Here is a 17492-nt window from a genome sequence, read left to right as displayed (position 1 = left end):
TGGAATTAATTGGAAAATGGGAGTATTTTTAAATAACTGTGCAATATCCGAGCATAAATATTAGCATCTATTTAAAATAATACAATTAAAAAACACATAAGATTTCAACTAGTGGGTTGCAAAATTCTGGGAATTTCCCAAGTTGGAAATTTTCTATGGGAATTTACAGGAATTAAAAGGAAGTTTGCGAAATTGAAGGTTGGTCCTTAACAGGGATACTAAATCATCTGAAATATCAGCATCAGTTGTTTAGAATGACTCATATGCTCCAGTTATTTCCAGTAAATCATTTCATTATTCATTTTCTGACCTGCTTGCTCCTTTTTCCAGGGTTGTGGGGATCAGTAAATTATTTCCAAGAGAAGTTTGTATTTTTGAATATTCCCAAATTTCCAGAGCTTAAGGTCCTGTGGACATTTGCCTGAAATGTGCAACCTTTTCTCAGCTATAATGACATTCAGTGTTCTGAAGAGGAGAAACAGTGTAAAAAGGTGAGTGAGGTGTGTTTAACACCCTGGGCTGCTCTCTGTCATCACCAGAGGAGCTATGAGCTGTGGAGCTATGAACTGTGGAGCTGTGAAGCTGTGGAGCTGTGGAGCTATGAGCTGTGGAGCTATGAGCTCTGGAGCTGTGAAGCTGTGGAGCTATGAGCTGTGGAGCTATGAGCTCTGGAGCTGTGGCGCTATGAGCTGTGGAGCTATGGAGCATGTGGGCATGTGGAGCTATGAAGCTATGAACTATGGAGCTATGGAGCATGTGGAGCCTGTGGAGCTGCTGCTGTTTTACATGTTTTTGTTTTTCATTTATACATCATCAGATCACAGCCTCAGCTCCAGTTTTTTCTCTCTCTTGTGTAACTCACTGAGTTGCAGGTCCCGGCACGTTCCACCTTGGTGAGTCCAGACAGGTCAGTCTTGAAGACGTTCATCTTCTCCACCAATGTGGTTAGAGCCGTTTCTGTGGCCTCGCCCACCTTCTCATAAACACCCTTAGCCTAAGAGAGAACATACAGACAGCACTGTAAACCAACGAGGAGATACAGCAACACAACAGAGGAGAAGCAGGCCTGTGATATTTATATACTGAACAAAAATATAAATAAAACACTTTTGTTTTTGCTCCCATTTTTAAAGAGCTGAACTCAAAGATCTAAAATATTTTCTATAAACACAAAAGCCTGAGTCACACCTGTGCAATAATCCTGCTGTCTAATCAGCATCTTGATATGTCACACCTGTGAGGTGGGATGGATCATCTCTGCTCATTAACACACATTTATGAACAATATTTAAGAGAAATGAGAAAATGTTTTATATTATTAATAATATCAAAAACAAGTGATATTTTTTATCAAAGTGTCAAATTATCTTTTTCAAAAAAGTTGAACTTTTGCTTCTATAACAGATTCTGATTCTGTTAAGTTCTTAAAAAAATGTATTTTAAATAACCACATACATGTATAAAAGTGTCCAATATGTTTTTTTTTTTAAATAAAGTGCGATCAACTTCCAGCTAAAAAGCATTGAGCAGTGAAAGTAGTTCAACAAAGTCTGATGTGTTTCACTGAGCGTTTACGTGCTATGCATATGTTAGCGCAAATAAATGTTTATTTCATTAAATAAACATGAATAAAAAGATCGATTTGGACCTTTTTTGGATCGATGCAATAATCGCGCCATGAAATATTGCAATACATCCTCAAAGACATTTTCTCTCACACCCTTAGGTGGATTACTGGGCGGAGCTTCGTCTGCCATGTTTGCACTGAACTGAAGGCATTCTCGTGTTGAGCAGGTTTGCTAATGTCAGACTACAGCGTGAGACGACTGGGGTTAATGTAAAAAATAAATGAATACATTTCAGCAACTGTGAATGGATTTAGTAAAACTTCAATTAAATCGATTCAAGTTCAATAATAATCATAATAAACACTGTGACAGAGCTACACATCACTCCTGATGACCTATGGTTTAATCCCAGCATGTGAGCCACTGATTGTCTCTATACTGGCAACAAAATGACTGTTTTTCCTGAGAGACGAAGCCAGACTGAAGCAGACACACACGCAGTAGGAAGAGCTGCATCCACGTCCTCTTAACTCAGCATGGGTTCTGTAACACCATGGTGATGACAGCGTGGGAAGAAAAGCAATAGAGACACAGTACAGTGTGTAAAAAGCAGCCGCTCTGTGGACTAAACATGAGAAATGCATAATATAAAGTTACTTTAATACTGTGAGGAATAATGACCTCATTGTAGTCCAGTGAAGAGTCGTTACACATGGAGCACACGGTGGCCAGTTCCACCAGTCCATCGTAGTCTGCACACTGGATGGGCCCGTTTTCTTTAAGTCTGAGAGGAAACACGCACACGCACAGGTGTCACATCAACAAAACACAAGGGAAAACCACTTTACAGTCCACTACACCTCAGTTACCTCCTGAATATGAACGCAGATGATATTTAGATGTCTAGCATTCCAAAGTTGAGCAGAAAACAGTGGGCTTGTGTGTGTGTGTGTGTGTTCCTGACAAGTAGTGCAGACTGCATGACAACCATGGATCCATTCCCAGCAGAGAGAGCAACTGTTGCTAGCTGGGCTCCCACACAATAACCCACACTGCTGTTATGAAATGGACAGACCAGTACACTAGCAGCGCTTTATTCACCAAACAGCAAAAAAATAAACAACGATTGACGTCTGAAATCCTCCGACTGACTCATGACCAACCGCCTCACACATTAACTCTGTGTGTGTTTAGCTTTAGCTCAATAATAGAATTCATATCAAAAAGGTCCGTCATACATTAAAACTTAATGTGTTTACCTAAGAAATTCATTGACAATACAAGGAACAACTTTGCTAATGCTAATGCTAGGCTAATGCAGAGTTCAATAACGCAGGCCACTGGCATCCTCACTTGCATTTTCTTCAGGAAAGGCAAATATTCTTATTGTACTTGTACTTAAGTAAGTTTTGAAAAAAAGTTAAGTAATCCATTACATTTCTACACCCAACTGTTACTGAGTAAATTATTAGTTTTTCGTTTTAAAATGATCAACGGACATTGTGAAACTACGAAAAAAACTAAATGACCAGAAAACAATGAAATACATCACATCATAGCCGACCAATCAGAATAAACCTAATGCAATGCGCCAAAACATCATTGAATGGAGGTTATTTTCCTCAGTTTTAGAGTTCATAAATCTAGCTATACTTTGAGAATTTGAAGTTTAAATTGAATTTTGAAATGAATTAATTAATATTTAATTTGAAAAATAAATGCACATTTTGACAATTTATTTTCCACAAAGGCATCTGTATAAAATAAAAGGTTTAAGTTCCAATTGTGCAAGATTTGGTTTCTTCCTTTATAAGTTTCTACATGAGATGTTTACTGTATGCAAGGGAACCATGGCAACGATTTATTACCAAAAATAAAATGGCAGGTGAAAGTAACCAGTAACTTTTACTTTGGGTACCATTTAATTCACCTACTTTTTACTTGTACTTGTGTACAATTTCAATCAAGTAACAGTACTTCTACTTGAGCAGGATATATCAGTACTATTTACACCTATGGAGGAGTCAGATTAAGTGTTAAACCTCTGAACATTTTCACTCACATTTGGCCCTCTGGTGTGTATGTGGAACCAGTGATTGAAAACTCATGCAGAAGGCAGCTGGAGTACTCCACCTTATCAGCAACAAACATCTGCAAAGGACAAAATAGAGCCGAGGATTAAAATTCACATTCAAACTGACTGAGTTCAATTTGAATCTTTTTGTCTGAAAATGTAGCGAATAGTTGTCGGGTTAATAATCAAACCATGAAAAGAGAAATTAACAACAATAGCTGTAAAATATCAACATCTTTTTTTATTCTAGAAAGATTTATTTTCATTCTAGAGAGATTTTGATGCTCGTCAGGCCTTGTACGGTAAAAAGACTGAACTAAAGTTGATCAAACTGAACAGTTTTTAACTTCCAACTCTCTTGAAGCTAAAAATATTCCCATGACAACATTTCCTGATCCTGTTCAGAGTTGTGAGGAGAGCTGGAGCCTCTCCCAGCTCAGCATTCCAATATGTGCATATTAGGTATTTCTATCCCATCTATTATATTATGACATCATAAATAACGCAGCTCGTCACCTGTTCACTGAAGTTATAACCTAGTTTGGTTGGTTAACACAATTTAAACCTTTAGTTATTATTATTTTCTGGAACATTTGTACAACCTAAAGCAAGCCCCAAACCCATTGCATTAGACTTTGCTTATAACATGAAATAATAATAATAATAACACAAAATGTGTTTTCAGGCTTACATTTCATTTCTTAAAGTTTGTATCTTAAAAAAATAAGAGAAAAAAACTGTGTTCTGTATTTATCAGAGGGTTTCAGGACCCTGCAGGGACTAAAAAAGTCATCCATCATGAACCAAAGTCAGACTGAATTAAGCAGAGCATGACCGTGCAGAGAGGAATTAGTTCTGCTCGTAACTCTGAAACATTTACCAATGGAGTCCAAGAGAAAAATCCTCTGAAAAGCTGGATCCTTTTAGAATGTAGTGAGGCTAACCACGCTGCCTCAACGTGCAGTGCTTTAGAAAAAATAATCAGGAATGTTTTAGTCATAATTGAAATCACAATTATTCAAATGATTATTTGTCAACCAAAAAGTTATTTTTTGTACAAAAAAAAAAAAACATAAAATACATTCTTTAAACACAAATAAAATTCCTCAAACACTACAAAAAAAGTATGTTCACTTTTGCACAAAACAAAACATTTCTTACACGTGACGTGTCTTTGCTCTAGATCTTCATCATCAAACCCAAAGTGTTCCATTAGAAGAGAATTTGACTTGTTTAACAAGTGTTTTTGCTGCATTACTTTCCTCATGTTAGCCTGCAGGCTAGCTTTGGCTTTGAGAGGGGCGGGGCGGAGGGGAGGAGCTTGCTCACTAAAGTCTATATATTGACTTTAGGATTAGGAAGATTTAGGACTTGGATATCCTGATCCGATATAGGATATCAGTCCGATATCAGTTAAAACTAGTCTCAGATTATATCTTGGATACAAGCACTTTGTTTTTATTGAGGTTATTTTTCTTCAAATTCATTTATTTTTTAATTTATTTTATTCCATTTTAGAATATTCTTATAACCCTAGAACACTATTGCTAAAATTAGTAAACCCATCACTAACCGAGGCTTCGTTATAAACAAAATACTCGGCAAGACCTGTATTCACAAGGCAAATACGTGTCATATGACAACCTGTATCTGGATTTGTTGACAAGTTATATAATGCAGAAAAAAACAGAAAACTGACCTTGACCTCATATATGACCTTGAGCAAAGGTCAAGGTCACACATTGAAAGGAAATGCTGTTCAATGGTACCAGTCTGAGCACTGTTGCTCAATTTGTGGCCAAGTTATAGAGAAAAACGCCATGAACTTTGACCCCTACTGATCTTTTTACTGGTAGGTCGTACAGCTTCGGTCTTATTAAATAAAATACTCTGTAAACATCAAACTTGTACAATAAATATTTATTCATAGGTCAACAAATCATCCTCAACATTATCCCTATGAGATGACATACATGTCATTAGTGCTGCATTAACAACCTATGAGGAGTTCTAGGACAAAGGAGTTGTAATAAGAACTCCTACCAACACAATGACATATTAGAGTTGTGTTCATGTATTTTCAACTATGCTCATACTCATGACCAACCACCTCACACACTCAACAATAGGATTCAGTCCAATTCACTAAGTTTGCTACTGTTATGAAGATAAAAGAACAAGTGGACCCCATAATGACTTATTTACCATTTGCTTGAATTAGCAATTTTGTGAAGAAACCAGAAGTGAAAGTAACAGATTACAAGTTCTCTCGAACCTAACTGTAACTGAGTTGCTTTTATGGGTACTTTTTTACTTGTTACTTAAGTATGTTTTAAAAGAAGAATTTTTTTACATTTCTACACCCAACTGTTACTGAGTAAATTATTGTTTTTTTTTTTTATTCTAAATTGACCAACGGATTTGTACCTGATACATTTTAAATAATTATAATCAAAATATGACAAATTTGAGTTGTGTTCTTTTATTTTCAACTATGCCACTCCTAATAAAATGAAGAAAAAAACCTACCATGGGTGGACTCCAAAAATATGAACCAAAATTACTGAAAAGTTATGAATATAAGAACAAAAAAGTTAAGCTAGAAGCAGAAATCACCCACTGATATTGTTCCAGGATTAAGGTTAAAATGTCTGTAACCCATTGGTTGGTAATAAATAGGGTCAGTTGTTATATAGCGCTTTATAACCACCGCTTGACGATGTCTGCTCAGTCACCCTTTCATATTCACACATCATGCCATGCAAGGCACGACTAGTCGATCACTGGGAGCATCCTAATTCAGTTCAACTTTATTAGTGCAAATTACAACAAAAAATATTTAGCCTCAGTGTGCTTCAGGTTTTTATCGTTGTAGGTTCTAAATGCATATTGGGAATTTTGTAAGTATACTTCAGTGGAAACGCTCATCATCCTAATCATACTTATAGTATATAATAAATAGTATATACTATTATACTATAGTATATACTATTATACTATACTATATAGTTTTGTAGTGCACAGGACAGAAGGTGGCATTTACAACACAGATTAGTATCAATATGTTTCTGAGCGTCAATAACATATATATATATATATATATATATATATATATACTGTATATATCTCACAGAAACTATTTTGAAGGCAACAGTTATGAATGCTTTCACATAATGATGTCAGTTATATGCTTATGCTGATGCGATATGGTGCCATCTAGTGGCTCTTGTGCCCAAACAATGTCGTTCTTTAATGTCTTTCCAAACATCACTCAGTCTCCATGAAAACAACACTATATGGAATAATGTGAAGATGGAACAGGATTATTTCCTGCAGTGAACTTTGTGAACCTGCGTGTGGAAGAAGGAAAAGGAAAGTCTCGTCAGAACACAGCAAGGAATCCCTGGAAATCCTGCTGATCCAGAGAGAGGCGCCATATACAGCACAGCTCACATAAATATGGTCTAACACTGGCATTCAAAACAAGAGTCAACATTTACATACACCATGAAGCCACGTCGTCAGCTGGGAAAACGAGAGAAAGGGACACAAAAACAAGCTTCAAAATAAGGAATTGTTTGTTTTTGTGGCTCCGATGTGTCTTTGTTCTCAGGAAAACTCAACGTTATCCAATTATCTTGGACTGACGCTGCAAATGTGTATACAGAATATGTATGTAAATACAATTTGGGCAAATGAAGTGAAATGAAAATGAGATGTGTTTCTTATCCACTCAATGTAAACGAGTAAAAAGCCACAAACTAGAACAGAAATAGGCAACTTTTATCACAAATATTAGATTGTCAAATCCAAGGGTCACATGATGAACATTCATGTAAATATTTAGAATAATTATGACCAATCTGAGCATTAATACAGGGAAAAACAAAGGGTTTAGTATTTTTGTTGTTTTGTGTGTATATTTCTGTGTACACACACACACGTCTGTGTATATTTGAACATGCCATGTGCTTAACAAGAAATATGTGTATTTTCTTTGTTCGTTTGTGCAATTGTCTATTTTCATAGGTAATATTTTATATTGATGCATTTGTTTTGTGTCATTTTATGCATTTTTGGAATATTTTTGAGCGTTTATTTTCCAACAGTTTCTCATGTGTGAACAAGAGACTCAAACACAAAGAACATGAAACAGCCACACATTGTACAGCAGCGCTTCCCAAACCCATGTACCCCTTCAGACATTTAACCTGAACCCATGTACCCCCTACTCCTACACACTTAAACATAATAATGTAATGTAATATACAATGAAACCCCACAGTGAATTTTACTTATCCTGTTATATAATCAGAATCTAGAATATTTGCATTTCCTGAAGAAAATGCAATTGAGGATGCAGGTGCTGGCCCGCGTCGCACTGCATTAGCTCATCATTGGCATTAGCGTTATATAGCATTAGCCTAGCAATAGCATTAACCTAGCATCAACATTAACATTAGCACAGCAATAGCATTAGCCTCGCATTAATATTGACCTAGTATTAGCTTTAACATAGCATAATCATAATTAAGTTGTAATAATTGAAGTTGGAATTGTAATTGAAAAATGTAATTGACCCCAACCCTGGGTAGGACGCACTCAGTAATCCATCCAACTATGCTTTTCACTCTTAAAACAAGTATTTTAATTCAAAATAAACTATAAAATTAAAACATATCGATATAAGTGATATTGTAATTTTCTATATCACTAAAATAGAAACGTCAATATATTTTGAAACTCAATATATTGCCCAGGCCTAGCCCTGAGTGAGGCGACCAGGCTTGTGGATGGACTCTGGGTTATGTGGGAACATCGTCTTTTTTCACCTTTATATTTATATTTAGTTAAATAATGGAAATGTCATTATCAGACAATCATTTGGAGCTGAATGAGCTGAGAGCAGCCAGTGAACAGTTTCTGATAAATAACATGAGGGGTGTGTATGTGTGTGTATTACCTCACATAAGCCAAGATAAACACCTGTGCTGACATTTACTCAAAATCAAGCAACACACACACGGGCACATGAACACACATCCTAGCAGACAAAAAAACAGGGCGAGGCCTCCGTGCTTATGAATAGCTGTGGATAAAATCTTTCACTGTTGTGTGATGTAACTACGCAGAAACACGGGGAGGTGTATTGTGTTTCTGCAGCCAGCATGACATTTAGGAAACTTTCAGTGCGTGTGTGAGCCGATCCCAGCATGCACTGCAGCACCCAGTCCTCACTAGTCTACACGGGGAACTCCCAGCCGTGCTAAAGCTGTTAGCTAAACATTAGAACAGCAAAAACTGTTCCCATTTTTTTAGAATTGGTGTTGATGCAAGCAGAACAAGAGCAATCAGAGAGAGCAAAGACATTTTTATCTCCGTTATAGTACAAATGTGTGGACACGCCCATTTTCCCCAAACAAAGCAATAAAATGCGCAATACAGATCCGATCCAATGCAATTTACAAACACGGTTATAATTTTTAGAATTTCTGTCAACGATGAGAGATAGGGATTGTTTGATGTTTTAAAGCAGGGGTGCCCACACTTTTTCGGCTCACGAGCTACTTCTACCACGAACGGCTCTTTGCGATCTACTGTGTCGGGGGCTTATAATTGTAAATATTAAAATGAATTATTACAATTAATAAATTATCTTCAATATTTGTATAATATTAAAATACAACAAAAAGACAGTCATCAACATCCCCCGCCAGATTGGTTCACATTATAACTCACAACCTAGTCCTGAATCTAACTTAGATGTAAACATAAGAAAATATTATCACATCAGAATATAAAATGATCTATCTTAAACGATTTCTAAGAAAAGCTGTCCCCTTTAAAGATACCTCGAACAGAGTAAAAAAAACGGAACAAGGGCATTAACTCCGGAAAAAATAATTCCGCGCTTCTCATTTTCAAACTCCATCAAAGTATTGATACCCTGAAGCCCCACACCATTTGGTTATCGTATCTTAAACAGTTTCTAAGAAAAGCTGTCCCCTTTAAGATACCTCGAACAGAGTGAAAAAAACGAACAAGTGCAATAACTTTGGAAATGAAAATTGCGCGTTTCTTATTTTTGAACTCCATCAAGGTATTGATACCCCGAAGCCACACATCGAATTTGGTTATCCTATCTTAAACGGTTCAAACAATACACTAAGGAGGAAACAGAGGAATTACTATGGCTTGTTTAGCGGTGTCAGTCAGTAGCCAGAGGTGGCAAAGGTACTATTCATCAGTACTCAAATAAAAGTATAGATACTTGAATAAAAAATACAGTAAAAGTATTGAAGATGCTCCTTTACTTGAGGAAAAGTATTAAAGTACAAACAAATGCCCCAAAAATAATAAGACAGGGTATCAGGGTAACCAGGAAATTCCATTTTTTTTCTTTTTTTTTTTTTTAAAGAACTGCTACTTGGGAATAAATTAACACCTTTATTAACACCTGGAGAATTTAGCACCCATAGATCAAATGTGTGAATTAAATGTTTCAAGAAAAAAAATGCAAATGCTCACAAAAACCCAGAGCAGCTTTGAGTTTAACATTTTCTAAAAACTTGTTAACTATAAAGTTTTATAGTAAGGGAGCTGCCTAACAGAAAAATGCTGAATTTTTTCATTTAGCCTCAAGAGAATCATGTTTTCCAGGTTTCTGGAAAAGAGTTCTTGGCCTTCGAAGGCCTTAAAAGTAATGCGATCATTTGTATAATATTAGGAGTAGAAAGTACAGATATTTGTTTTTAAAAGTAAAGAGTTAAAGTAAAAAGTCACCAAAGAAATAAATACTCAAGTATAGTACAGATACCAGAAAAAACTACTTAAGTACAGGAAACTCTATTGAAACGTGGCACAGATTATTGTACTATAAATGCTGACTCACTCTGCAGACGGACATCTGGTTGGTGGTGAGCGTTCCCGTTTTGTCGGAGCAGATAACGGAGGTACAGCCCAGCGTCTCCACAGATGGAAGGCTCCGTACGATGGCGTTCTTCTTGGCCATCCTCCGCGTGCCGAGGGCCAGGCAAGTGGTGATGACGGCGGGCAGACCCTCGGGGATGGCAGCCACAGCCAGTGCCACCGCGATTTTAAAATAGTAGATGGCCCCTCGGACCCAGGAGCCGCCGTGGACGGGGTCATTGAAGTGGCCGATGTTGATGACCCACACGGCGACGCAGATCAGAGAGATGACCTTTGAGAGCTGCTGACCAAACTCGTCCAGCTTCTGCTGCAGCGGCGTCTTCTCCTGCTCCGTGGACGCCATCTGGTTACGGATCTTTCCGATCTCTGTGGAAACGCCGGTGGCGACAACGACGCCGATGGCTCGACCTGCTGCTATATTTGTTCCCTGAGATGAAAAGAGAAAAAAAGAGTTTGATTCTGTTTGGACCAAAACAGACCTGGACTCCCAGCAGTCCTACATAAAGCTGGAGTTACCAACCTCGTTTATATTACCGTACTTGATGCTTTCAATTTAAATTAAGTTGATAGTGTTTAGTGATCATTTTGAGGAGCTCATTCAAGCTTTTATTTCTATGCATTTGGAGGACAATAATGCACTTTATACCAGGGTTGGGGTTTATTACATTTTTCAGTTACAATCAACAGTGACGTGCCGTCAGGGTAGGAAAGGTAGGCAGTGTCTACCCAAGGGTGAATTGATATTTTGATTATTTGTTTTAATTATAATATAATTATAAATTATTTATTTTTCCATTTCCGATAGCCTACAGTACCTATAAGTTTGAAAGTGTCCGCATGTTGTGCGTTTCGTAGCCCAAATTACTAAACAGTGCTATTTCCTGGAACGGCTGCAGTCTCACTCCGCTGTAAGGCAGAAGAAGGCCCCCCCCCAAAAGCACACGGCAGCTCTGCCTCTGTTCCCATAGCGTGTTTTTACGTGTTTGTGCATGCGCAGTCAGGTCCCCAAGATGACCATTTACGTCCAAAGGCAGCTCTCTACGCTGCCTTTGGATGTAACCGCGCTAAGCAAAATGCTATACGTAAGTTCACAGTACATTAGTGAATTGATCCCATGTGACTGCTGCTGCTAGGTTCTCTCTCTTGCTCTAGCGAGTGGGCGGGATAACAGGATGACAGCGCTAGAGACGATAGGGAAACTTTTTTTTGAGGAAAAACGACAGCTTTTAAAAGATGGGAGACCAACACCTGAGCTACCAGAGCTTCAGTAAAGGTAAGGTCAGAACATGTTTCATACTTTCTACAGTGAATGGAACAAAAGGAAGGATTGACATTGTGGATGTGCCTCTCTGAGGCTGTTCTGAGTTGTTGTCATTTTCTCCGTGTTTCTGTGTTTTCAACACAAACAACAGATGTGCTGCCGTGTCATGAGATATATCTTGTTGGGAGAGTATGGAGGCTATATTAAATAACTGTTTATGTTTCTTTAATGGTGTTTATGATGTTGATTTTGTTAGATGGCTAAATGCTTGTTCATGTGGATTTTGTTGGGTTTTTTCTTTCTGATTATGAATTTTATATTTTGATAAGTGCATTGAGATGACTTTGCTGTTAATTGCTTTATACAAATAAAGTTGAATTGAATTAACACTCGCCAGCAGAAACATATGAAATTGTCATTGGTGGTCTCGATTTGCAACGTGCCTACCCAACCCTAGTGGTCACGGCACGTCACTGACAATCAACATTAGCAAGCAATAAAGCCATAAGCAGAAACTGGTACAAGGTCGACTCCACAAAGAAAGAGCACTGGTTTGAGATCATCCAAGACATTCATCTGATGGAAAAGTTGACTTACCAACTAAAGCTTAAAGGACATACCCATAAAAACAACTGGCAGACGTAAACCGTTTACAAAGAAGTGTTGCCAATAACAATTACCTGGATCACTTGAGAATGAACACAGGAAAAGTTAACCCTTCGTTAAAATATGGTTTTTGTTTTCTGTTTATTTTATTATTTATTTTTGTTTTTTATATTCTTTATGTATCTATTTTATTTTAATGTTGAGTTTTTTTGAGGGAGAAGGAGGTTCTTCCTACGTTTATAAGTTGTTTGTATGTTACAAATTGCGAATTAAAAAAAAAGTTTAAATATAAAAAAAACTATTACATTTTTAATTATCCACGTTCAATTACATTTCAATTACAATTACAGTGCCCAGCAAGTTACAATTATTTCTTTATGCTCAGAAAGTCAACTACAATTATGTTCTCAATTACAAAAGTCAAATTACAATTAATCACAATTATTGAGTCTGAAATAAATAAGCAAATAAAACGTAACCTTCCTATTGTGTTAGCTTCCTGTTAGCATCTCTTATGATAACAGGTCCTAAATCAGCTGTAAAATACACTAAAAACAAATATCTATCATCTAATTTCTTTTCTATCTATTGCCTTTTTGTATCAGTATAGCCTTAGATTCCATTTTTTTAATGATAAAATGAGGGAAAGCTTGAAATAAAACGTATTTTAAACTGTACATAGAACTGTAACATGGTTTCCCAGTTTTGCATTAAATTCTAATTGACAATTTTTATAGAATTTTCATTGCAATTACAATTACAAAGTGAATTATCTAAACTCAATTACAATTTAATAACTACTACGACAGCAACATATTTTTTAAATTACAATTACAATGATGATTATGCCTTAATTGTAATTAACTATAATTTATGCAATAACAATTATAATTGACCCCAACCCTGCTTTATACTCTTTGTTTTAACTGCTTTTAAAAGGATCCTCCACTGTTTTTACAAATGTGGCCTAAAACCTTTGAAATGTCCTTATTAAAAGATCTATGCCTAACAAAACACAGTATTTTGCACCATTTTTGTTTGATTAACTTGTTAAACTACGACTACTTTATCCTGTGAGTTGCCATGTTGAAATGACATCATTGATGACACCAATCGCCCCTTTTAGTCCATTGAGTTCTATAGGAGTAAAGCATTCAGCATCATTTAGCAGCTTTTTCTGACAAAATGTCAACTTGTGCTGCTTGAGTTGCTCTAAAAATCAGTAAAATTTAAAAAAGTTGAAGTAAACCTCTTTTGTTTACCGAAATTTGATAAACAAAATCGGTGAGCTCAAAAAATCTGCTGCTGTGAGCTTGGTGTGACAAATTTACATGCACGGAGCTCTTCTTCTCTTATCCATCCCGTCTACGAAACAGTAGAATTGGAGAACAGAAGAAGAGCTCCGTGCATGTAAATTCAGGCAACCAGGATCAAAATGCTGCTCACGCCAAGAGCTCAGAGCAGCAAATTTTTTGAACTCACAAAATTTGTTTATCTTTGTTTATATTATTTCGGTAAACAAAAGAGGTTTACTTCAACTTTTTTAAATTTTACTGATTTTTAGAGCAACTCAAAGCAGCACAAGTTGTCATTTTGTCTGAAAAAGCTGCAAAATGATGCTGAATGCTTCACTCCTATAGAAATCAATGGACTAAAAGGGGCGATTGGTGTCATCAATGATGTCATTTCAACATGGCGGCTCACAGGGTAAAGTAGTCCTAGTTAAACAAGTTAATAAAATTAATATGGTGCAACAATAGTGTGTTTTGTTAGGCATAGATCTTCTAATAAGGACATTTCAAAGGTTTTAGGCCACATCTGTAAAAACAGTGGAGGATCCTTTTAACAGGTTAGTGCTCCAATATATCGCTGAGGTCTGCTCATTAATTCTGTCTATTCTCTAAAACCAGGTTAAAAAGTAGGCGTGGCCATGTTTTATCATTGATAACCAGGGGTGTAGCACCACATTATGGGCCCTAGGTAGAAACCACCTCGTTGGGCCCCTACTGTAAGTTATGTACACTTTTTTTTTCTAGTATTCTTTCATTATTATATAAGCTTTTTTTCTCTCTCTCTTCACAACAGTCTAATGACTGCATATCCATTGCTTTTATTTTATAAAATGTGTTCTAGTATATTTCAGTGGTTTATTGAATATTGTGTTTGTGACATACTTTTGATACAATTTAGTGGCAGCGGGTATTTGTTTATTTATTTTTTTGGGTGGGGCCCTCAGTATAACTACTGAGGGTCTGTTGCTGTGCCTGGAACTGAAATCCATTAGCTTGGAAGAGTTGATAAATCCTATAGTTTTACTATACCCTCTCTTATATCTTGTCATTGGTGAAACTTAGAAAGTTCATATATTGGTTTGTAATTGGCTGATTTTTATTAAATCGTACTTAGTTATGTTCAGTTGGTTCCTCAAGTTAGGTCTGGATCAGATCCGGCTTGTGCATTTTATTGTGATTTTTTGGGAAAACATTAATTTGGACCTACTGTATGGTTATTAATGGTGATAGACATTTCTTCCAAGCCTTTAAAGGTTGAATTATCATAGTATTATATTATCCTACATTTTTTTCTACTTCAAAGGAAATCCTCAATCCAATGTGCAAACAATCACCACATTGTTCATCATAAAAACAGGCCAATAGTCCTACAGGTGGCGCTACAGCAAGCCTTTAAAAATTCACAACAAATCAACCAGCAAATATGTGCTACAGATGCACAACGTTCACCAAATGTAGCGCCAAAACTGATCATTGTGTGTTTTATTCAAAAACCTTCAAACTTAAACATACGTAACTCCTCCCACACCAAACTTGCTGCAGCTCATCTTCAGAATGTCCGACACAAACCATCCACCAAGATTTCTGATTTACCAGAAAATGAGCCGACTGTAAACGGTGATGTAGACACACACTTGTAAAACATTTTTTCAACATTCTTTTTTTTTTAATTACAAAAATTTTGAGTCGTGGTAGATGAAGAAATAATAATAATATTAATGTTTCACAGTATTCAGAATTTCGGTCTCGTGAACAATTGGATTCAATGCAAATATAGTGTTTTTTATGTATTTGTTTTTCACTTTTTGAATTAATAAATCATTGCAAAGTAAAAATCACCAATATATCCATGCTGTCTAGATGCAATGTGTGTATTTTTGTTTTGTTTTTCCTAATAACTGATTTTTTGACAACCTTTTAAAATCTTTACATGCTAACAGTTGCTGGTTGTTTTATTTAGATCCCCATTAGCTATACTGCAAAGGCAGTAGCTATTCTTCCTGGGGTCCACATCACAGACTATACATGCGTGACAGTACAACAAACATATTAACTTAACCCGCGCTCGTTTAGCGCACACTTTCGAAAACGGCCAATCGGATCCGTACGTCTCCACGGAGACAATGTTCCGAAACAAAAACGGTTTTCGGAAGTATGTCGGTCAGTCTGTTTGTATGTGTGTGTGTCTGTTTGTGTACACGATCGTACACTGATGATATCACTGTTGATGACATCATCAGTGTTCTAAAACAATGTTTAACAGGAGTTCCACAGTGTGGATGGGAAAATGAATGAGATACAGTATAAATCTTTTTTTTTTTGCTAGCCAGAACATCACCAACATTTAATCAGCTGTTCCTTGACCCACTATCAACACTTCCTGAAAATTTCATCAAAATCAATAACTTTTCAAGTTATTGTGTACAACAACAAACTGACCGACATACTTCCGATAACCGTTTTCATTTTTGAAAGTAATAAGATGTACAAATAACATTCAGACAGAAAAGAAAGTATTACCAAAATAAAACAATAACCAAAACATACATACGTAATACAAAACAGCATGAACCAAAATACACACAACGTAGGAATACAAAAATGAAAAATAAAACCCTACTGGTTTGCTAAATATTCATACATTACATATTAGGAGTGTGACGATATCTCGATATGGCAATTATTTTATTTTTTTCTCGCAAGATCGATTATCGATATGCTTGCGCCAAGTATCGATTTTTTTTTTTGGGATTTAGGATTTATTTTATTATTTTTAAAACCTTTTCTGCTTTTTCACTAAAGCGTAGGTAGGTCTTCACAGAAATTTTGTCACTGTTGAAGGAACCAATATTTTGTTTACTGGAATATTGCACTATAATGGTGTCACTGGTTTTTCACTTAATCTTTTTTTTTCTTGCTATGTCATAAATTATCGTAGATTGATTTCTGACCAATATATCGATAATCGCAGTATCGTGAGATAATCGTTATCGTGAGCTGTGTATCGTATCGTGAGGTACCCAGAGGTTCCCACCCCTTTTACATATCAAGATTCAGCACACAATACGTAATCTAATTATATAATAATTCTTATTCTTTAATAAATATAAATAGTCTAACTCTTTTAGAAAAATGTATGGTACTGCATACATGCTTGAAATCATAAACAGTGGCAGAGTCTTGTTTTGGTAAAATTGCCTGGCCCCGCCCTTTACTGCGTAGCACTTTGTTAATTCTTGTTTTTAAATAAAGTGGATTAGAATAAATTCTGTTTCTTTATTAGTAGTTCTAAATGTTTTCCTCATAAGGCCAAACTACAGTGTAGAGAAGTTGACTTTAAGCTTGAGTTTTTCTGATTCCACTGTCGTGCAGCGTGTCTAAAACATGTGGTGTATGTTGCTTACTGAAAACAGCATGTTCTTCTTGTCCTGGTTTACTGCTCTGGGGTCAGGAACAGGGTCCGTGTGTTTGATGATAGACACCGACTCTCCTAAGCAACAAATAAAGAACATTGTTGTAACAGGTAAGTGTGTATGCGCCGCGCATTCTTAAATAATGACACAGTCACAGCCTGAGGGAGGGGGGTGGGGGGTGGGGGGTGGAGGGGGGAGAGAAATACCTGTGAGGATGGACTGGTCCACACGGAGGGTGGTGGACTTTATTGAGGTCACTCTGATGTCAGCCGGAACCTTATCACCAACTAAACAAGAAGAAAAAGAGAAACACAGTGGGCTTAAAGAATGACTGTAACCAGACGCCTA

General features: G+C 36.5%; 1 protein-coding gene across 2 annotated transcripts in view; it reads right to left on the bottom strand.

Moving 5' to 3' along the window:
- LOC114475344 (sarcoplasmic/endoplasmic reticulum calcium ATPase 2-like) overlaps positions 1-17492 on the bottom strand; it is a 90804-nt gene that overhangs the window by 24017 nt on the left and 49295 nt on the right. For both annotated transcript variants that reach the window (XM_028466046.1, XM_028466045.1), the window contains exons 6-11: positions 17351-17431; positions 17136-17221; positions 10535-10999; positions 3631-3719; positions 2250-2352; positions 863-994 (exon numbers count right to left, since the gene is read on the bottom strand). In XM_028466046.1, coding sequence (XP_028321847.1) covers positions 863-994; positions 2250-2352; positions 3631-3719; positions 10535-10999; positions 17136-17221; positions 17351-17431 — 956 coding nt within the window. The remainder of the gene's footprint in view (positions 1-862; positions 995-2249; positions 2353-3630; positions 3720-10534; positions 11000-17135; positions 17222-17350; positions 17432-17492) is intronic.

This window comes from Gouania willdenowi, chromosome 14, assembly GCF_900634775.1.
Source record: "Gouania willdenowi chromosome 14, fGouWil2.1, whole genome shotgun sequence".
Classification (NCBI taxonomy): Eukaryota; Metazoa; Chordata; class Actinopteri; order Blenniiformes; family Gobiesocidae; genus Gouania; species Gouania willdenowi.
Note: the sequence above shows the minus strand (reverse complement) of the source record. Positions and strands in the feature narration are given on the sequence as shown.